Genomic DNA, 24,106 nt, shown 5'->3' on the forward strand with positions numbered 1-24,106 from the left:
GTTTATAATCACTAATCACTATTTTTTTAAAAAATAAACAAAAGCAATAAAGAAAAAATATCCCTTAAAGAGTTTCCAGCCTCTGTACTAAATGTACCAACACTACAATTTAAAATACCTAGACTTAAAAAATTATTTTAACCTAGTGTCCCTTAACTCCAGAATACTATTAATGTTTAACTAATCATTAATGTCTGGGCTTTGTGTAACATTCAACCTAATCTGCCAGTATAATTTCTTACTCTCCAGTACTCACTCCCAATTCCTTCCCCGTATCACTAATTGGTACTCTCTCTAAAGTAGAAAACAAAAATATCTTAAAATTATGTAACTGAACACCATGTTTAAACAATGCATTTCTCTCCTCCTTCTTCTTAATAGAATAATTATGTTCATATATTCTTACTCTCACTGCTTGCTCTGTCTTTCCTATATAAAACACCTCACAGGTCATAAACTGAGCCACATAAACCACTCCATTAGTGTTACAATTAAATTGCCCATTCACACATAACACCTTTGGGTGCTATGCTATACTAATATTTTTTCCTTCCAAAATAAAATGGTACTGAGGGCATGCTCCACATTTATGCATTCCATTTTTCCTTTTAACACTATTATATCCCTTTTCACTTTCCAAAATGGAATTCTTACCTATTTTATAAATATTTAGGCTCATTACCTAATTATTCCAATAAATTTAAACCACCAAACACTCCTACCAGTTCCTATTCATAATACCTTTAACTGTCTTGCTATTACTCTATAAAATCATAACCATTGCTGTATTAAAATTAACCTCTTCTTTCCTGTCCTTAGATATGTAACTTGAATCCTTCAGTATTAGGCAAAACCTGTCTGGTCTGTCTTAAAGTGGCCATAACTTTCTCACATAACCCTGTGAATAATTCAACTGCTGGATGTGTGATTGGTACAAAACTACTCAACGTTTTGTACTTTTCAAGTGGTCTGGTATTAGTAGTTCCAAATAAATTTTTCAAGGTAACATTCCTCCCAAAACATTTAATATCGATCACAAACTCACTTAACCGTGATTTAAAAGATGGAATAAAGGAAAGTCCTTTCTCTAAAACAGCTTTTTGTTCTACAGTTAAACAGCATTTAGAGATGTTGATAACCAATTTATCCAAAAACCTTAAGTCATCACTTTCCTCTTCTTTCTCTCACAGCTCAAAGATCTCTGACTTTGCTTTTGCCGATGTTTGATTAGGATTGGTAATTGCCGAAAAAACAGTACATGGACAAATCCTTCTTTGGGGCATGTACCAGTATCGGTTAACACACAGGTTTTCAGTTATTTCTGATCATGGCTTTCACTCCTTTGTTCTGATTCCTTTCTAGTGGAGGTTGCTGCCTCATATTCTGATTGAGTCTGGTCAGTCACTAAGACACTCTCTTCAGTTTCCAACTGGGAGATTCTTAAGATATTATTTGATCCCGTAGATTTATTAATATTGGCATCTGTCTCTTTATGCAAGACATTCCCTTTTTTATTAGGACCCACTTGCCTTGGCCATTCAAAAAGATGCCCCAATTTGAAATCTTGAAAATCTCTTGTAAGCTTGTGGCTCTTAATATCACTTAGCTTGGTGTCATACAAATTTAAGTTGCATTGCAAAGTTTCCAGTTTGGAAATACAAGCATTAGATAACTCCATATCCTCCAACTCACATTGTTTTCTTCTTATTAAATCAGCTGTTTCTTCTTCCACTGGTTTGAAGTATTTAATGAGTAATCTAACATTGAAAGCTTGTCTCTAAATTAAAAGCTTGCCAGCGTGCAAGAAGGTCAGGTTATGTGTTGTCATATGTCAGCATACACTTAACCTGTAAACCTCTCGGAATAACTTGATGGTGCATGCAAGCTTCCATGTGTAAGCATTACCATTGCAACCTCTTCAAATGGTAGGCTGCATTCTCTGCTTCTATGGCTATAGTTTCAAAGGTCTTACTAACTTGTTTTATATTTGTTAAGCCATCAATTTCTGTATCAAGCCTCAATGATAACAAAGGGTTGTCTTGACTTACCAAACTCCCAGGCATAGCCCTGGTAATATTAACACCAAGACCATTTTTATTCTTCACTTTATAATTTTTGAAAGCCAACAATAAGTAAGCCAACAATAAGTAGAGGAAAAAACAAAACAAAAACTCCTGCATATCACTAAAGCTCGTCTAAAAAGGCAAATAAATAGACACATAGAGAATATCCGACGAACCACCATGTAGCCGATAAAAATCTTCTTTACTAAAACTAATACAACCAAAAAACACACTGTATTTTTCCTTAAACTCCAAAAAAGAAAAGTCAGATAAGCGCTTTCAGCATATAGCCTTCATCAAATCCCGAGAACATTTTATTTCTTTGGATATTTAAAACAACAATGGAACCAATCATAGTCTCCAAATCAGACTGCAGTACGTCCGGTGAAGCCAATTTTGAAAGGGCGGCGTCCCTATCGAGATGAGTTGATTGGTCAAAAAAAAGGACTTGGTTTGGTCTGAAAGCACTTATCTGACTTTTATTTTTTGGAGTTTAAAGAAAAACACAATGTGTTTTTTTGGTTTTATTAGTTTTATTAAAAATGATTTTTATCGGCTATATGGTGGTTCATCTGTGTGTCTATTTGTTTGCCTTTTAGACAAACTTTAGTGATACACAGGAGTTTTTGTTCTGTTTTTTCTCAGTCTGTGGATGGCTCATGACAGCAGGATAGCAGGAATTACAGCCTGTGTACCCTACTTAAATCATGCCAGTAGCAGCTGCTGGATTCCATAGAAGTTGATGTACATTCGATGATTTAAACTCATTACAAACAAACCCACTAAACCAATTGGCGAACTCCTAAAACAGTACCTGATTCTTCTATTACATAAATATTTACTTATTTACTTATTAAATTTATTTTCAGTTTTTTAACCAGGGTAGAGCATGACCAAAATGGATTATTTTCAGGTTCAGTGATGATAACAAAGGTGACATATTCAAATGGATGCATGCTTAGTGATAAACTGCAAAAGCAATTGATCAATGCCATAATTAAAAAAAATGTCAGTGCTTAAACATTTAGACAAGTAAAATAGCTGGTTGAAAAATATACTAACTCCATGGTCTCACAATTTTGCAGAAAGGAGAAATTGTGGTATCAGTGAGATGACAGTAATTTTGGACAAAAACTCTAAAAGGATTAGTGGGAGAATGCATTCTTTTGAATAACAAAATCAGAGAAGAAACCATTATAATAAAAATAAAAGGTACAGAAGATGAATGTGTGACTTTTTGAAGAACAATGAAAGTTAACAGCTAGTTTACACTCTTTTAACATTACTTCTGGGAATACTGGTTACAGTACAAACAGAAGTAATATAAATAACATTTTGAGAATGGTTTTAACAGTTAGTGAAGTGTATGCTCTGGGGTTAAACTTTGTATCCACTGTTCTGCACTAACTGTACACTCTGACTGTTGAAATGTTTAAGTTAAAAATGCATTTTTTTTTTCATTTTTTTCCTGATTTTAATATCATATGGCATGTTAATAACAGTACTGGCCTGATGAACTGGTATTAGATGATAACACATTTGGTTCATATATTTCTAATAAACACACCCTTCATGTATTCACTATCTGTAATCGTCCTTATAGGAGCAATTTTATTTACAGATTTGTAAATGTAAATGAGCAATTTTTTTAAGCATGTTGAATTGTGAAGTTTCTTTTTCATTGCAGAAGTTTGATAATAAGGTGTTTCTTTCAATTTGAGTAAAAACAATGGATAACTCTAAAAATTCTAAGCTACAATGAGAGCATAGGCATTAAATTATCAAATAAAAGAAAAAAACTATTGTGGCTCTAAATATTTAACAACGTGAAAGTCACATTTCTACATATATAATAATGGATAAGCCAAACATGAAACAGCCAAACTTGAACTTTAATAAAGGCATTGACTTATTTTTTTTGCGAAGCTGATATGATGAACAAGTTGAGTTTTGAGAATGCTAAGATAGCTTTATTATCTGGCTTACCAAAAACACATAAAAAATTGAACGATCCACTGAGAAGACCAATAGTATGCAAACGTGAATATTTTATATACAATGTAGGGAGACTTCCTGATTCTTGTCTTTTTGAATATGTCAGAAAAGTCTTATATTAGAGATCCCAGTGATTTTTGGAGTGTTTTGGGGAAAGAGATGTAGTTTATATTTATTGATCTTCTGAATTTATATACCAATATACAGACAATAAATGGTATAGAAGCATTCATGCATTTTATTTACAAAAGACTCTTATAAAGAACACATTTTATAGCTGTTAGCCTTTTGCCTAAATAACAACTATTTTTGGTTAACCAAGTCCTGTATCAGAAAATGAACAACACTGCAATGGGTACCCCTTTGCTCCCACTTACATAAATGTGATGTTGGAGCTGTTTGAAAAAGAAAACATTGCGATAAACATTTTTGCTATGATCATATTGACATATGAGATATATGATGACCTTATCTTTTTTCTGTAGAATTATTCCCATTGCTTCCAGAACTTTCTAGAAGGCCTTAATAAGTGATGTGTAACCTTAACTTTCCTTAGAAAGTAAATCAATGTAAGGTCATTATTTTAGATTTGACTTTGGAAACAATGATTGCTAAAACATTAAAAACAAGACTATAGAAAACATGTAGAGATATGAGACTTTCTCCATCATAGCAGTTATCATCCTCAGTACATTTTGAAATGTTTTACCATATACAGAATTGTTTAAAGCTAAACGGTTATACAACACATAGAAGGATTATCTAGTAGAGGCCCAATATATACCTCAAATATTTATTGACACTGTGTATAGTTATGATACTGTGATGAACTCATATTGGAAGATCACTGCTATGCCTAACAAAGAGATTGCTCATTAGACTTTCTATGTTAGTCAGTTGGATAAAATTTTTAATGTTGTATGGAGTAATGCAACTGATGAAAAGGACTTATATTTAAAAGTGAATTTAACGTGCTTCCTCCTCAGATTGTGGAGTTTGTAAAATGATGGCACATATTGCTTAATGGCAATTTTCTTTATATAAAATTGTTCAGGGTACTTTTATTTACTACAGTGAGGGCAAGAGTAAAAGTGGCTTTTGCTCTCATAGTCATTTTGTAAGACCCTCCCCCCCAATGAGGTTTCATTTAGCCCCTTGGGTACTGTTCTATATGTTCTTATGTATAGCTTAGATTTTAAAAAAATGAATGGTAAAATGGTTGTTATCCCTGGATACTTCACTTGTATTATGGAACAGGCTATTTATGCCTTCATTTGCCCTTGCAAGATGTACTATATAGAAAAAACAAAATGCAGCTTAGAGTTAGATTTTAGATTACATCAGGGATATTAAACACAAGGAACTGTGTATACTCATGTTTATGAAAACTTTGAACCATTCCTAATGGCTTAGATTTATGAAAATTTGGTTTCATTCGTAATGAATTAAACGTGAAGTGAATATTTCACACGTATGAATTTTTCTGATATTTTGCTATAGAAGAAGACATTTTAAAATTTTTTACCATGGGCACTAAGAGGCTTAATAATGAGCTGAATTGGAGTCACTTACTTTACTGAGACATATATATTTGTTTTGCCTTCTGACCTGCACATTTTATGATGGTTTTATTTTAATTGTATATCAAGGCTTTAGAAATGCTATTATTCCCTGTATTTGTTAATCCTTGGAAAGCTTTGAACAGAGTTGCCATATATTTTTTATGCTGGATTATAGTAAAACTGTGCTTTTGCTGTTTTTGGTACCTTGATTGTTAGAAATAAGAATCATCCTACAAGGGCAATGAAATCAGTCATTGGGACTGCAGTCTTGCAGTACAGCACACAACAGTAAGATCAGCTGAGGACTGTTTACTTTAGGGAACTGAGATAAGAAGATTACATTTGACAAGAAAGCATTTGTCAAAGGGTCCATCTCCCATAGCTGCTTCTCCATCCAACATTATGCTCAACAGCCATGGTGCCATCTTTACCACATACAAAAATACCACTAACACCAACAGCAGACAAATGCATCAAGTATTTCTGCCTTAGTGACCCCAGAAATAATTCTCCCATTTTCACCATTCCCCAAGTGTAAAAAGGTTGCTTTACAGCAATAATAGTCCTTGCATTCGTAGACTTTTCCATAAACACTGTAATATATTATAATGCATAAAAACCCCAAATTATATTTTTCTAAATTTTCACAAACAAATTTTCATATCTTGAAATCTATACAACCTAGACAGATATTGTTAGAACATTTTTGTTAGCCAGACATAAATGTTCAAAGGACAAAAAATTCCTCTATAAGCACATATTTATTGAGATATTTACAGAAATAAGAAAATATGTATAATTGTATAATTAGAAATACAAATAATACTAGATATTTCTCAAGATGTGCAACTTACAGTGCAAATATTAAAGACAGATTTCTTCACCAGCATCTAAGGTTTCACCTAATGTCATGCAGCAGTTTGTAAGTTACTTGTTTTTGAAGTATTAAGTATATATAGAATTATTGCAAATTTTTATAACTACCAATAAACAACTAGCACTATTTATTTTCCAGTATACCATATAGTGTTATATAAACCAGTATTTTCAGTGAACTGTCCTGTCTTCCATACTGATGTTTCATACAATACACCTAAAAAAATGTAGGTATTTCTGTTATGAATACATGAACTTAAATATGGAAATATGAATTGTAAGTGGCAAACAAATATTAATTTCTCTACTACAGGACATCATAGACTACTAATCTAAATGTTGTATTGTTAATAACACCTTGTTGCTTGTAATACTGTCAATTATTAGTTGGTAAGTCACTTAGTTATAGAAGATAGACCCAAAAAAGGGTAACCATTTGAAATGCAGGGACCCGCTAGAGCGAGTCCTGAAATGCGGTGACTAAATGGCTGAAAGACTGGACTTGTATACACAAAGTTTGAGATGCTCTTTCTTAGAATACTCCCTTTTTTCCGAGGTCTGAGAATCTCAGAGTTGGTATATATAAATCTGGAGGATATGGGGGCCTTGCCCCCCCCCCCCCACATGGGAGGGTGCAGGGGCCTCTCCTGCAAAAAGAAGTTTTAAGGAAAAGAGTGATTTTCAAGATTCACTCTTCTCCTTTGTTTTTAGTCACTTTTTATGAGCACTTCGCATTTTAAGTGCTGACATTTCAACAGGGAGCCCCAAGAAAGTTCTAGAGACCATAAGGAGGTATGGATGTGAACTGGAAATATACAAAAAAGGCATTTTAAGCTTAAATGAGATATGTTAATAAATGGACATTATGTAATGGAATCACAGTGAGGTGTCTCAGGTGATGCCCTTCTTCTTGGATAGCAATGGCAGTCTTATTTTAGAAATGTTCTGTGTTACACAGAACACTGGCAGACTGTCTTGGGACATATCATGACACTACTAGAATGTACATACCATGACAAAAAACATGACAATCACTGGTACAACATTAGCCATCTGAACTGTTTGTGTGGTGTCACTGTGGATGGTGACATACTTTACAGTGGATGGCCTGCAGTGTCACCCTCTGATACATGATAGGTTCATAGGTTCATAGGTTTATACTAGGCTGTCTGCCCTAAGGCATTTATAAGCCTAGCCCAAATTTTTGTGGCTTATGCCACCCCTTATATGAAAAAATACTGTGCCCATTAGTTTGTTGTGCCTCTGTCCAGCAGTGACACAGAGATGATTCCCGGGGTAAACCTACGATCTCCCATCCACAGGTCAAGATTTCTCTTGAACAGAGCCAGTGAGGTGCTCTGCCTCACATGGACCGGGATTTTATTCCACAGCATAGGGAGTCTCTGAGTGATAAATCTATCCCTCCAGCATGTCCTATTTATGTCCGTGCTAAGGTTTAAGTCACTTGCTCTAGTGGTTTTGGTGGATTTGGATTTTTTGAGGTGGAGCATGTCCATTCATTCCGGGTTGGACATGGCCTTGTATGTCAGGCACATGTCACCTCTGAGCAGATGGTATGCGACTGAATAGAGCTGGAGTTGCTTCAATCTGGCAGCATATGACAGATTTTGGAGTCCCTTTATCCTTTTGGTGAGGAACTTTTGGGGTCTCTCCAATTGCTGCAGATGTCGGGTGAGATACATCCCGAATGGGGCATTGTACTCGATCATTGGTCTGATACGTGAAGAGTACAGGGGAACAATGACCTCACTAGATCTGGATGTGAATCCCTTCATGATCAGGTGGGCAATGTAGAAGGTCTTCTAACCACTTTAGCAATGTGAGTGTCAAAAGAAATGCCACTGTCAACCTGGGTCCCCAGGTCCCTGATAACCTCTTCTGTGCTTAGTGGATTGCCACCTATATGGTAGCTTGGGGTTACCTTGTTTTTCCCGAAGGATATGACTATACATTTTTTGGCGTTTAACTTCAGGCCATGGCTCTGGCACCAGCTATCTGTTTCCGTGAGTCCCTTCTGAAGGATATCCGTGTCCGATGCACTTTCCACTATGGCGCCCAGTTTGCAGTCGTCAGCAAACTTTGTCAGCCAAAGTCCTCCTATGTTGGCCTGTACTTCTGAGAAGTAGATGCCAAACAATAGGGGGCCAAGGACCGAGCCCTGTGGGACACCACTTGTGACCGGCTTGGAGTCTGACATAGCGCCAGCAACTCTAACCCTGTGGGTTCTGTCCTTAAGCCAGTTTGCAACCCATCTTGTTACATATGGGTTTACATTTAAGCTGGTAAGTTTTTCTACAATACCCGAGTGGGGTATTGTGTCGAAAGCCTTTGCAAGGTCAAGGTAGGCTGTATGGACTGCCTTTCCCTCATTAATGGCCTTGGTGACTGTTTTGAAGAAGTCGACCAAGTTCAAAAGGCATGATCTTCCCTTGACGTAGCCAAACTGGGTCGGGTCCAATGTCTGCAAGTCCCCTATATCTTTGTTTATGAGCTCCATTATGATCCTCTCCATAGCTTTGCAGACTAGACTTGTTAAGCTTATGGGGCGGTAATTACCAGGGTCTGTAGAGGCACCGCCTTTGTGTAGTGGGACCACAGTTGCCGTACGCCACTCCTTGGGCACATATCCTGTGGTAAGGCTGAGATTAAACAGCTGCCTTATGTGTGGGTTTAATTCCTCATTTAGCTCATGTAGCACACAGCCGGGGACACCATCCGGTCCCATTGATGCTGTGTTTTTAGCTTTAGAGAGAGCAGCTTTCACCTGCACATTTGAGATGTCTGGGAGGCTACACTCCGTTGGGATAGTTATCTCTCCTTTAGGGGGGGAGAGGGGGGTGAAGTTTGCACTGAACTTGTCTGCCAGTATGTTGGCAATGTCTGTGGGTTCAGTGATTTTTGTATCATTTTGGACTAATTCTGAGCATATCTGGGAGTTTCCACCCAGGTTCCTAACATAGCTGAAAAAGGCCTTATGATTGTCCTTTGAATCCATGGCAATTTTTCTCTCAAAATTGGCCTTAGTTGATTTTATGAGTGCTCGTATTTTTTAATAATAATGATCAGGGGTGACTTCCCTTTATGGATTTTGTTCTATCATGTAATAGCTTTCTCCTCTTATTGTAAAGTTTGTTAATGGCTGGGGTCCACCAGACTGGACATTTGCCCTTTGTGGAAAGAGTCTTGGTTTTATTTGGGATTGCCTGATCCATGCAGTCCTGGAGGTGTTCATAGAAGGCATTTGTAAGGGCTTCCACAGCTTGGGTTGTGGTTTCCACTGGCTCAGGGGCCTTGAAGGATACCACACCAGTCTTGAGTAGTGTGAAGTTTGCTTTAGAGAAGTTCTTCACTGTGGTCTTTTGTTTGGGGTGGGGCGGGATGTGGATTTCCAGTGAGATTAGTTTATGATCAGATCTCACCAATGAGGGATATACTTCGGTGTGGAGCATTTTGTCCCCATGTTTGTGATAATGAGATCTAGTATATTTTCTCCTCTCGTGGGAACAGTGACTAGCTGTTCCATGGCATTTGAATTTATGAACTCCAGGAACCGTTGGGCTAGAAAGTTAGGGCTTGAGTAATGTTCCCAGTCAATATTCGGGTAGTTGAAGTCACCCAATATGATGGTGTTTGGAGATACATTTATACCCTCCAGTGTCTTCAGGAAGGCTGTGTGGGGTTCCTGAGTTTGAGAGGGTGGCCTGTAGCATGCTACAATTTGTAGAGCAGTTTTGCCTATGGTTAGTTGCACCTGGATGGTTTCCGAAGCTTCGTGCGTTGCCACCAACCTGGAGGTGTGGGTATCCTTTATGAATATGGATACACCCCCTCCTTTTGTGGTGTGGTCCGGGTTTTGGGGCCGGAACGCATGATATGAGGTAAAGCCTAATAGTGCCAGGGTGCTCTCAGGAGCCTTGAACCAGGTTTCAGTTACAGCACAGACATCGAGGTCATTGATGATGCAGTTTGATTTAACACTAGTTGTTGGGAGCCTGTGTCTGTGCTTCTAGCTAGTGAGAGAGTCATGATGTTGAGTCTGCCCCTGCACTTTTTACTAACACCAATGTGGGCATGGTAAGCATAAAGCCACCAGGTACTAGGAAGGCAATGTCATTGTTACATTTTGTTTTTGTCTCACATGGAGTTTTACCCAGGATCATTTATTTATTTCCATTTTATAACTAGGTAGGTGAAATGGTTCATTTCAGTCACAACCTAGTTACCACAAGTGGTGCAAAACATATATCAAATAATATGGGGGTCTATGTCAGATGATTGAGTTTTCAAAAATTCAAAATTCATATGTTTGAGACCATATGATCAAGTTTCTGAAAACTCGAATATCAAAAAAAAAAAACACACACCCTCCCCCAAATTACATATACCAACTCTGTGATCACACTATTGTGAGGAAAAGGATACATGTCCCAACCAAGACTGGAACACGATCTTCATTCAAAAGCTTTCAGTTTTCAAAAACTTGATCATATGGTTTTGACTATATGAATTTTGAGTGTCTGAAAACTCAATCAACTGATTGGGACCCAACAATATGATACGTACATAAAAATAAACATTTAAATACATGCAGAACAACAGTATGCATTTAGATATTTCAATAAAAAAATTGTGAAAGCATCTACATATATACAAATACAATGATAGCCTTATGGTGGAATCACACCAGCACTGAGTATTTGATGATGCATACTTAGCACCATCCCTCCTGGCTACCTTCTTCAGTACTTGGGCCACTAACTGAATTGATGTCACTAGGGCTGCATTGAGTGCTTCCTCCCTGGGCATAGGGTGCAGGCTTCTTCTGCCTTAGGTCTTGTTAGAAATGGTGCATACAGAATTAGTGTCACATTTAAAGTAAGTCAGATTCTCCCCTCTCCCTACATACATACATTCTAGCATATTCTAGAAAGCAGATGTTTCTTCAACACAGAAAGGAGACACAGAAGTCCTACACCCTTACATGTTTGAGTTGTGGTATGTATAATATGTTCCATTAGTGTTTAGATAATGCGGTCTTGGTGGTGGTAGTTGCTGGCAACTGGCAGATAGATTTGTCTGTGATAACTGTACATGTTAGTCTTGACTAAAGACCGTCCCATTTAGGTGTACTAACATTTGTGTTTTCCTTCTCAGGGCACTGCTAGTGAATCTACGCTTGTAGCACTGCTGGCAGCCCGAACACGAATGGTAAGGAAAGTCCAAGCACAGAACCCAGAGCTCACTGAAAATGATATCCTGTGCCGCCTGGTGGCCTACTTCTCAGAAGAGGTAAGCACAGCGCTGTATATATGATTAAATGCAATAATGTGAGATTTGCCAGATGCCTTAAAATATCTTGCTGTATTGTTGCCTAAAATGTTATATAGCTATAGCTGTGCATTTATTGTTCTAAGTATTCAAATAAACTTTTCAAATTAATTTATCTTCACTTCTGATTCATTTTCACTTAAAAATACTAAATCCCTTAATATAAATATAACAAGCTACTTCTGAATGAATGGCTATGTACAATGGATGTTTAATTACTGGCTTAAAGTGAACTCAGTAAAGCTGAGTCCAGCACTGCCAATCAAAAACATTGTTACCCAAGAGCAGTAATCGCAAAAAAATTAAACTAAATTATTCTCTGTAAGGGGATATACACCGCTCTGCAAGATCCTACAAGAAGGTGTGCCCCCACACACACCTTGAATGTTAAATAAACTGTCAGATTGCCAGAGTTCAGTGGAAAGACCAATATACAATAGTCAATCTGCATTTAAAAAGTACTGATTTACCTCAAGCCTCAGCATTTTGTCTCATGGCACCTGCCCAGTCCTGGTTCTTAGAGTTTGTCTGCTGTTGAATTCTCAGTTAAAGCTTACTATAGTATACATCTATAACTAAGACTCCCACCTTTTTAGATGTCCACAGGGGGACAATTTTTTTATGGATGTAAGTAATTTTACAGGATAAACCATACCTGCAGTCAGTGCAAAGGAAGTGACTTCACATTATTGCCAAAATAAAAGCTCACTTTTGTAGAATTTGAGTTGTTTTATTTTTATATAATACTAAAATCTTTCTGATACAAAAATAATTGTTTTATGCAATTATTAGAGAAAACCTAGAAAATATTTTTGCCTAAACTCTCAAGGCATTTGCCATGTTTCATGTTTTTTGCAAGGCACAGCACCCAAGTAGGGTTGTCCTACATAAAGAGAGAAAGGTGGCAGCCTACGTGTAATTGTTCACATTTTGCATGAAAAAAGCTGCATCAAATTCTTTACTTCAATTACCATGAAACCTGTATGTCTGTCATCAGCATAATATCTGGAATAACCAGATTGATAAAACAGTATCTTGTTATTGCTTCGAGCTGTGTGAGTATTTGCAGGGCAAGACAGAAAACTTGTGTTTTTAAAGCTGTATAATGGAATACCTTACAAAGTGTAAATTAATGTGATGCCAACTGCCATCTGAATTTTGAAAGTGTAGTTGTCATGTAGTTTCTCATATTCTTGAGTGCCTTTTGCATTTGAAATGTAATTAGTTAAAGCAATTATTTAAAAAATAGTTTAAGCTGAAACACTTATACTGTCATAATGGAATAATGTGAATGGATGCATGTTTCACTGCTTTCAAACGCCCAGGCATGCTGAAACACTTGTAATATGCAGAATGTGGTCAGGGTGATGTAGATATTCTGATATAAAGAGAAACAGTTCAAGAGTAACACTGAATATATCAGCTCACGTTGTTAGGACTTTGTCTCCTGCAAATTGTTTGTAGCTCTGTTAAGCTTTAACAGTCTAAACATACTGTAAGATCCCTAAGGTATTATACTTCAAGTTCTGGCAGATAGTTAACATAACACCAATGTTTTACTATTTCTACAGTCCTGTTAGCAGTTTGGTCTGCTTACTAAGAGGTCTACTTTTGTTTCTTATAAATTTATATTGCTCTACCCTGCCTTTTTAAAGCGTTGGGGAGCACATACTTTCCTTCTTTTGTGGTTGGTTGTTTCCTGGGATTGACTGGCTTGGTAGTTTTTATTTCAGGAAGTACTTTAAAAACTGTACTCTGTGAGCAGATGCAAGTAGAACAGTCGCTGGTGCTGACACGAAGATGTCTGAGTAGTGACTAAGTGCTTGAGTATCTGCTGTTTCATTTGGGAGCTAGTATTTGCTAATAGGTCTATCTATTTTATTTTAATTGTATGTATAAAGTGGTTATACATATTTATACTGCTTACTCACTCACATTATTTTGCATTCAGCAACTTATTAAGACGCTGCAGGCATTTTACATTTGTCAGAGCAGTTATCGTGCTCAAACTGTCATACTAGTTCAACTTGTTACTGGTTACCACACAGAAATTTAAGGGGCTTTGTAATGGATTCTTTAAATTCTTAAGTCTTTGTAAACTTATTGAAAAACAAATACATACTTGAATATAAGCACTGTGGTGCATACTTTAGGAGTACCCTAGTTGGTCTCTGCCTCAAATTGCACAAAGTTGTATGAGCTGACTAACAAATATGAAATGTAACATTACCAATGTGAAATGTAACATTACCAGTGACACAAATTGTTGTTCTTGCCATTTTGGCAAAGCATTTTTCTCATTCTCTGAGTACATAATAAACTGGTTAGGTGTCAATTACTCGTACCCAGAAAGAACTGCCTTAAGTTCTCAAACTGTCTGTGTTGATGTGAGGCATTGACATCTGTACCAGAGAGAATAGGGATGTGCATATGTAACATATGCCAGCATAGTTAGCTGGAGTTTTGTGAATAAGTTTGTGCCATTTGACTACCACACTGAGATGTACAGATGCTTGTGTTAAAATTTTATCAACAATATTATTATAACTGATTAAATGTTTATGCTTAAACAAAGAATTCTGGGGGAGAAGAGTATACGTTTTTGAAATTGTTCTATAGCATTCAGATTCTGCAATAAATCTTAGCAAAGCTCTGAGTGTGCATTGTGCCAGAGCCAGGTGATCAAATGTGATGTCATTCTATAACTAGCACTGAGAGGATGGAACTCTCACAGCAGTTTGTTTGTTTTGTTTTCTTTAGAACCTGTTATAAAGAGCTATGACAGTTACCACAGTCAGTTCAGTTATTTAGCTGAATTCAGTTCAGTTTGTTTTGAAGCTCATTGCCTTGTCTTGTGGAAATAAGCATCTCAGCATCTGATTTGATTAATTAAGCTAGGGAGCAGTTATTCTTTAGATAGTCAGGAAATGCAGTGAGATTAGTTAAGTATTCTTTTTTTCTGCATCTGTTTAAATCTGTCCACCTGTGTTATTTTTATTTCTCCTGTGATTAAAACTGGTGTTTATTGTACTTAGATATTTAGTATTCCCATGTTTCTCCATTTTATTATTTATTATTAAATATTTTATACATTCTATTGTGGCTGGGTCTTTTAGAGAATAATTTTAACATCTTGTGAGTACTTGTGTTTATTTTAGTGATGCCGTGGCCACTCAGAAAAGCCTTGCTGCTTTGGTTACACTCTACCATTTGCATGAGTATTGATTTTCCTCTTTATAATTGGATACCCTTGTAAGAGCCTTACAGTGGTTGACAGGTGGTAGTGTTGTTACGTTATAGTCTGGGCAGAAGGGATATAGCTAGTATATCTGTAGCAGGTGGTGGTGCTGTGGTAGCGTTGTCGCCTCACAGTTAGACGTTGCCCGTTGTTCGATTCTCAGTTAGAGCATCTTCTGTGTGGCGACATGCATGAATGGGTGTTCCTTCGTTGAAGGTTGTGCGTTAGGCCCGGCAAGCCAGCATGTCAAAATCTACTGCCAATCATTAGCAGACCGGAGTTCCGCTGTGGCGACCCATAACCGGGAAAAGCCGAAAGAAGATCTTTAGCAGCCTTTCTCAGGAGTGTGTGTGTGTGTGTGTGTGTGTGTGTGTGTGTGTGTGTGTGTGTGTGTGTGTGTGTGTGAAAATCAAATACCCAGGTGTGGATGTGTCAGCTACTTGGAAATGGGACACAGTGCTTCAAAGTGAGCCTTGTTTGGGATCTGGAGAGACAGACTTTCCAGTCCCAGGTCTGTATCATGTTCCCTGTGTGCTCTTGGGGGAAACTGCTTGATGTAGAAAGCTGCATCTGAAAATACTGTGTAAATTCATTCCTGTTTTTAGTGGATGTCTCTTACCAGTGTCAGTGCTGAAGATTGAGACTTCTTGATTACTGGTCTGGGGTAGAGAGGCCGTCACACTGTCAAATGGAATAGTTCTGTAAAACAACTACCAACTACTTCCCATTTTATAATAGATAATGAGAAACCTAGAAAAAGAAAGAAAGAAGCAGAACACCTTAAACACAAGCTAATAAAAAAAGTGTAAAACATCTTCTTAATTAAATACAAAGACACTGTATATCATGATGTACCCACAATAGAGTTCAGCTCAGAAGACTGTGACAGCACTATTACTGATTTGGATAAAGATGAAACTAATGTAAATAGACAAGTTATAAGTAACAATAAAAACTTCTTTACCTACTATTATTGCTGTTGCCCAAGATCATTCAAATTTATTTAATAATGACTTGGAATACAATCAGGTTAGCTCTAATAATAGGACTATGAATGAATACAGGCTGTTTTGCTTGCTATGTACCACTGCTGCAGCTCAAGATCATTAGTGTTTGTTTGTGTCTTTTGGCTTTTCCCAGTTTGGGGTCGCCACAGCAGACCTCCGGTCCACTAATGATTGGCAGTTAATTTTTACGTACTGGCTTGTCAGGCCTGATGCACAACCTTCAACGAAGGTACGCTCATTCACGCATGTCTCCACGCAGAAGACGCTCTAGCTGAGAATCAAACCGGACAGCGTCTTACTGTGAGGCGACAACGCTACTGCAGCACCACTGCCGCGGATTAGCTCAAGATCATTATACTTCTGTTAGTAACAACACCAACACCTGATTGTATCTTAAAGTTGTTGTCAATCACAATAGTAGTGTTAATATATTGTCCACTGACTTTGATCACCAAATTGTATCCACTAGTAAAGAAGTTAACAATAGGACTCCTAATGAAACTGGAACGGAAGAGACCCAATTAACACTTAGTGACACAAATGCTACATCAGCTTGTAGTAAGTTCTCAGGATGTGGTGCAAATATTTGTAAAGTTCATGATGCAAAAGGAAGAAAGTGGTTACTCAGGATAATTCAGTCATGCTAAGTCTACCATACCAAATATGTTAAGCAATACAGGCAATGAAGTGTTAGTTTTTGAATACTCAGTTCTAAAACCAGTGGCTGGTAGTGGCTTGGACATCTGACAGACCTGGCAGTGAGGGTGGGCATGCCTATCTCCAGAGGGGAGGATCCATGCTGAAGTAAATTATTCTTTAAGCCTTGGAGGAAGCCAGGGATTAGAATGATGACTGGACTAGCCATTCAAGAGCAATGTGGAGGAGCAGTTGCCCTAGGGCTCATTGCAGGCACATCCTCAGAGTCCAATCCTCATTTCATACCAAATAGAGTCAGTACATGTAGGGGTCCTAGTGAGAAAGCTTTAATGCCAACGCATCTGCTTCTACTTCTCCTTCCTTCCCCAACTCTGATATCCTCTGCTGGGAGGATACCAGCTGGCTAGCAACTCTCTCCACATTTCATATCCTTCTGTCAAGGGTGGCCCAACCTGAGTTAGTAGAACAGGGTGCGGAGTTCTGGAGCAACTGGAACAAAAGATGGGCATCAGATGGTCACTAGAGTCATGCTAAGAATGTCTCTGTAAGTATCTCATAATGTTATCTTAATATGCACTTCAGATAATTTCATACATCTTCAGAGAATTACAACTTTTAACTCTGGTGAAAGTTAGCTACAGGATAATCACCTGCTACTAAATCCCCAAAAACTAAATTGCTTCTCTTTTTTTCCAAAATCCCATTTCCATGAAAAAAACTTTCAAATGTATTCCTTAAATAATACCATGATTGAAGTTACTTCACATACAAAACTACTTGGCATGGCAATCAGTGAGAATCTTAAATTTGATTTACATATCCACAACAACATCAAGATAATCCATCAAAAACTAAGTACCCTTCACTGAGTAAAGAAGTTCATTACAAATTATGCCAAGATAACTCTAGCAAAAACATATTACACTGTCTCCTATATGGAGCCCCTATCATGACCAACCCAGAAGCCTCACTTAGTTCTAAACTTGAACAGTGCTATAACAAAGCTGACAGATTTACTTGCAAAAAATTTGCACGACCCATCACTATTTAGCACTGAACACAGTTAACTGGCTAAAACTTCCTCACCACCTATATTATACCCAGCTCAATTTAAACCAGCAAAATCATCATGCTCAACAATTAGCTCTATATTCCAATTCTATCTACCAAATCACCCTTTTTGGTCTAATGTTAAATGACAGAGTATCATCTGCAAACCACAAAGGAATGCTGGGGTCAGTTTCTATTCCAATAGTGTAGCTAGATATAGAACTTGAAATAAAATTCCTGTATCAATCAGATCTATCTCACACTTTCATCTTTTCAAATCATTACTAAAAGAGTTCCTCACTGCTTCCTGTCTTTGTTCCTGCTCCTCATCTGGGGCACAGCTTCTCCTAACATCCTCATCACCTTCTTATACCTCCCTTTAAATAACTTCATCTGCTTATCCCCTTCTAATACTTCACTTTATGGTAGCACTTAAACTACTATACCTATGTCTAATTAGCAAAAACAAATTTCCATTCCGTCACTACTTCTCTATTAACACTTAAACATGCTTATCCCCTCTAGTACCTCACTGTAATGTATTTCTAAAATTACTCCTACCTAACTTGCACACCACTTTTCTCTCTATAAATTCACAATAAATTGCTTGTATATTAATGTTTGTGAATATCAATACAAATTGCATTATACTGACTACTATGGTATGTATTCACTGAAACTGCGTTAGAAAAGTTGTAATTTTAAATATTGATATGCATTAAATTTATCTTGCAACTTTTTTCATCTAGCTTCCACTGACAAAGGGTACCTGTGCCCAGTCAGACTTTCCCAGTAAACAAATGCCAATAAATAAATAACTCATCTTCAGCACACACACACAAAAATAAAACATTATAACCTTTTAACCACTTGATATTTTTACCATAATTATTCAAGCAAATATCGTTGTTACCTCACAGCAAGAGGTTCTCCCGTTCGATTCTCGGCGTGGCTTGGGAGTGTCTTCTCTGTGGAGTCTGTATTTCTCCCTGCGGTTGGGTAGCATTTGAAAGACATGCATGCATAAATGGGCGTGCCTTCGTTGAAGGTTGGGCATCGAGCTGGCATCTCGCTGTTTCGTAAAAATCTACTGCTAATCATTAGCGGACCAGAGTTCCGCTGTGGTGATCCCTTACCAGGAAAAAGCCGAAAGACAAACAACAACATTCAAGCAAACATATGTCACACCAATTTGTAGAAAATTACATCATTTCTAAACTGCTCATTTACACTACATTGCTTATACGCATAAGCAAAATATTCACATTAATTAGACGGATCTTTTATATTTGGCAGCTTATCTCTCAACAACCATTAAGTCAGTTGACATGGAAATTAGCAGAAATCCTTCCCAAAGATCAAAACCATGAATGTTAAATCAGATTTTGTGCAAATCAGTTGTACACTGATAAGGTTGCTAAAGTGTAACAAAATCCATGTAACAGTTCCAACAGAATTTAATAACATAAAAATGAGTTGAGAGCTTTCTTCCTCACCAAGGACTACATCAGGTTTGATTTTATCACCAATATATTACTTATACAGTTTTAGTATTTTTTTATGTTGTTTTAGAAAGAATTTAGATTAATCTATATATTTCATACATTCCTATCAATGTATGTTTAGTTATGGCATGCGCCTTTAAGAAAGAACATTTTTTAACCAGTTTTAATTTGCTCAATATTCACTGGTTGTATTATTAACTAATTTTGTATTTAAATGAACATTTATATGATGTGGTTGGTTCTGATGAAGTCCTTATTGGTAAGGACAAAAGTGCTCAACTCATTTTTATGGTTTATGTTATTAAATTCTGTTTGACCTCTAGAGCTCTTGACTGACTTCAGCCCTGTTATTTGGTTATTTGGTATTGTTTTACGGCTGTTTCATGGATATTTGTTATAAACATAAATATAATTATCTATCTCAAATAGTAGTTGGAATCCAACGACAAAAATGTATAGCCATACTCCAATCTGTTTGAAAACTGTAGTGCTCTGTTGATTAGTGCAGTACATATGCAAGCCTGTATGTGTCCAGATGAAGATTTGCAGAGATATGCACTTTTTGTAAAAATGTGACTTACATGGGAACATTTCTTTGGGTAATAATATCCATGAAATGGTAGGTCCATTCAGCATGGAACTGCAAAGCAGTACCATACCTCTTTCAAAATTTATGGCATTTTCTTGGTGTTGGTTACTGTGAGGCTAGTAATAGCTACAAAGACATTCACAGCAGCCATTGTAATACTGGCTTGAGAAGGGTACTTTATGATAACATGAGACTTAGCATATTTTAACTTATTTCTAAACTGGTAGAAATGTTGTCCTTTGAATTTCTGTTGAAAGATAGGATACTGGAATTGTGATGTGCTATAGAAGTGTATGATTGAGGTATGTTGTACGTATAGGTGAAGGTAAAAGAGTGAAATAAGTTGTTTCGGTTGAGGTAGAAATCAGTAAGCTGTGTATTTAGTGCCATATGTTCTTCACTAAATGAAAGTGACAGTCACGATACTCATCATTACAGAATGCTGTTTTAATGGTACCAAATACAACACATTTACAATCTGTAAATTATGGTTTTATGTTTACATCTCGTTGCTGTACTAAATTAAGGAGAATGTAACCAGAGAGTATGACATAGGCTTTCTATGAATTTTTGGATAAGTGCAATAGAAAGGGGCAGTATCTTTCTTCCACTGACAGCACATAGAGCGAGTATAACTACTTGTTAATGTGACTGGGTGTTGAGAATGTCCCATCCAAGATGTAGATGCTCAGTGTTGCCAGGTGCTGTGTTTGCATCTGTGAAAAGTAGTACAGTGATGTCTTTAGAAGTCCTGCCTTTTCCCAGTTTCTAACTTCCTGGAGCCATTCTTCTGGATTCCAACTCCTAAAATATGTAGTTCCCAGAACTGTTTTGAGCTATTTAACTGTACTAAGATATCATAGATGTGTGAGACATTTTTCACTGTTATATTTATTTTTTCTTTTCCTCACATGGGGATGAAGTTCTCATATGAGATTTTCATACAATTCAGTGATGACAGTTTTGTACATCTAAGAAGCTCTTTCGATACATACCCTCATTATGTTTCTTTAGGTTATTCTAATCCTGTATTTTTTCAGGCTATACTACCTACCCAGATGAAAACTTTAAAGTTTCCTGATACAGTCGCTTTTTACATTTCTCTGGATTATTTGCATTATTCTAATTTATATTTTTTTCCTTTTTTAGCTTCCTTCAAGTTATCTTGCTATGGTTCTCTACATAATTGCAAACCAATAATCTGTGCATGCTAATCTATCTTGCTTAGTCTTACTATGACCTCAATGTGCCTCTGAACCTTGTAGTTTTCATTATACCTGTTTTATTTTTTCTTCCTCGTTTATCCATTTGACCCTAGTTGTGATGGGAAAGGGTTCTTGGAAGTTGGAACCAGTTCACTTACCTGATTAACAAATTAAAACATGACAATGCCAATAATAATAGGTGGGAAAAAAATGGGCCAATGGTGATATGCCATTCTTGCTATGGCTCATGTAAAGTGGATTGTAGCAAATAGGGAGAAACTGATGTCGTCTATTTGGTGACAAATAATCTAGACAGAATCAAAACATATGCTTGAAGATGTTCAGGGATATGGGAAAGTGTAGTTGCCAAGTATTTTCTCTTTTCAAATGTGCCATGTTTCCAATAAAAAGATGAGAATTAAGTGCTGTGCACAAATTTCACTTGAAGAATATTGTGAATAATAAGGCTCTGCTGCGAATATTGGGAATTTAAGTTTGAGAATGGGCTTACATTTTTGGGCAGTAGTGGGTATCTTTAGGATGAAGAGTATCAAAATGAACAAACACAAAGAATAAAGTGTTAAACTGGAAAGGAAGTAGCAATGACTCAGTATGTGAAAAAAGGATGATCAAACTAAACAAGGTCAACTTAAAAAAAGTCTAAAAACTTGAAAAAATAAAAACAAAAATCCATGGGAGTAGACAATTGCCAACACATTTATCCTTCTTTCCAAACTTCATCAGGGACACCACACGACCAAATTAGTTGTTTTCAAATGCCTAACCGACATATCTCTCAACTGTCCAGATGTTCACAGAATGTCCAGATTTTTTACTAATATTTTGGTCCATTTCTCAAATTGTGGTTTTCTGGCAAATCACTGATGAATCATTGAAGGCTGAACTCAGAAAATAATGGCAGACATTTCATTTTCAGACTTCACATCCTTCAGAACATTCATGCTAATCCTGTTATTCTAGCAAGTTTCCAAGTTTATAAGAGCAGTATTTAAAAAGCGTTCCTATTTTGGGGCCTTTGCCCCCCCCCCCCATTATTTGTGGCTTTGTCCAGATTTGTTGCTCTAAGAGATTGACAGGTATGCTAACCAGTGTCACATGATACAATCAATTAGTAAAGCATATGCTTTGGTATTTTTTGATGATTAGAAGGGAATTTGTCTTATCTTGTCAGGAGTAGTGGATCGGAAAACATGGTAGATCTTTTCCAATAAAATGTTATTTAAGGAACTTAAAGGCAGACATGACAATGAGACTTGATGTGATTCTTCATGGAATTTATAAAGGAATGAATGCTGAACTGCTAATAATTCTAATTAACAATCAGAAATGCTCAATAGAAGAGCTTGGCATTCCTGAAGAATGGATGATGGCTCATACCTCTCAATTGTACAGATTTTCGCAGAATGTCCAGATTTTTGCCTCATATTTTTTGGTCTGTTTATCAATAACATTGAGGTTTTCTAGTGAATCACTGACAATTCAGTAAGGATTAAAATCAGAAAATAATGACAAACATTTGAGATTCAGACTTCATACCCCTCAGAAAATTCATGCTAATGCAAACCCCCTTATTCTACCAAGAGCAATATTTAAAAATTGTCCATATTTTTGGGCCTTTGTTCCCCCCCCTCATTATTTAAAGCTTTGTCCAGATTTCCAGCTCTAAGAGGTATGGAGGCATGGATGGCATGTCTGATTCCCTTTCACATAAACAGGAATGTGGCAGGAAATAAATAACATTATTTGCCTGTTTGAAGATACTTGCATTTAAACCCATGGAATCCCTGTAAAAGAAGACTATGTTGATATAACAAGAAACCACTGAGACAAAAGATCCAAGCCAACATGTCATCATATCAGGAACATCATGCCACACAAATCTAAGACAGACAAATCTAAAAGACTTATGCACATCCACCACACAGAAGCATATCAGAAAAAGACAAATGAAAAAATACATTATTCTTTTTCTCTGGGATCGTTATTTCTTTATTATAGCTCTCCATTACTTTGTTTTAGAAACATTCAGGACCTTGGCTATTCTGCCTTCTACAGACTTACAGAGAAGCTCAACTGCGGGTACTACATACTCTGTGCATTAATTTCCTGTTTTTTACAACACAATAAGCAGTTAAAGGAATTTTACAGCTACATTTGGAAAAGTATAAATGAGATGAAGCATTAACACAATGGAACAAATTGTTAAGTGCTTCAGCTTGGTGAAACCTGTAAGAAAAGCATGCAGAGAGTAAGACCCCCAATCCCCCAGGTGAGAGGCTTCATCTCCACATCCCCTAACTTTTTATACTACTCCATGGTCACACAACCAAAAAGAAAAAAAAAGGAAACTAAAAAGGAACACGGACTGAACCACTGCTGTACACAAAACAGAAACTAAAGCAGCAGCAATAGGTCCTTATGTGGAAGTGATTGGGAGTTTCAACACTAGGGAACTGGACTCAGTGAGTGTACCTCATCCCAGTTATATCCAAATGTAGTGTAAAGTAATATTTATAAGCTATGTCCCCAAAACCGTATCTAGAAATGTCTTAAATGAGGCTTTTTCATAGCATTTCATTAGTCTGTCCCTCAGGACTGAATGTATTGTACATTATATACAAGGAAAGCAGCTGCAACTATTTCACTTATCATAGTCATGAGTTATAATTCCTTTCATTTATTGAGGTCTCTTCCCACGGGAGAATTTTATGGGCATATAGATTGGTAAGTGATTAAAAATGTTTGATAAACCAGCAAAGAATGCATATTCTACACTGTTAGAATCAGGATATTTGCCTTAGTAATTATAATGTTCATTGAAATAAGTCCATGGGGAATTAAGTGGGAGCATAGCATAAAACTCTCCAGTGCTAAATACAGACATTCTAAAATGAAGGATAACTTGTATGTTGTGACTACATATGTCCCCTTTATGAAGAATTTTTTGAAGATTTTACATAAACATTAGCCAATATTACAAGCTGATTCA

At 36.8% G+C, this 24,106-nt stretch overlaps 1 protein-coding gene across 1 annotated transcript in view; it reads left to right on the top strand.

The window, feature by feature from the left end:
- The window catches only part of DDC (dopa decarboxylase), a 696,490-nt gene that overhangs the window by 281,651 nt on the left and 390,733 nt on the right, over positions 1-24,106 (top strand). Inside the window, exon 5 of the mRNA XM_044064799.1 lies at positions 11,672-11,806. Within this exon, the coding sequence (XP_043920734.1) occupies positions 11,672-11,806 (135 nt within the window). The remainder of the gene's footprint in view (positions 1-11,671; positions 11,807-24,106) is intronic.

The sequence above is a fragment of the Protopterus annectens genome, chromosome 3.part0 (genome assembly GCF_019279795.1).
Source record: "Protopterus annectens isolate FY-2018-M chromosome 3.part0, PAN1.0, whole genome shotgun sequence".
NCBI classification, from domain to species: Eukaryota; Metazoa; Chordata; order Ceratodontiformes; family Protopteridae; genus Protopterus; species Protopterus annectens.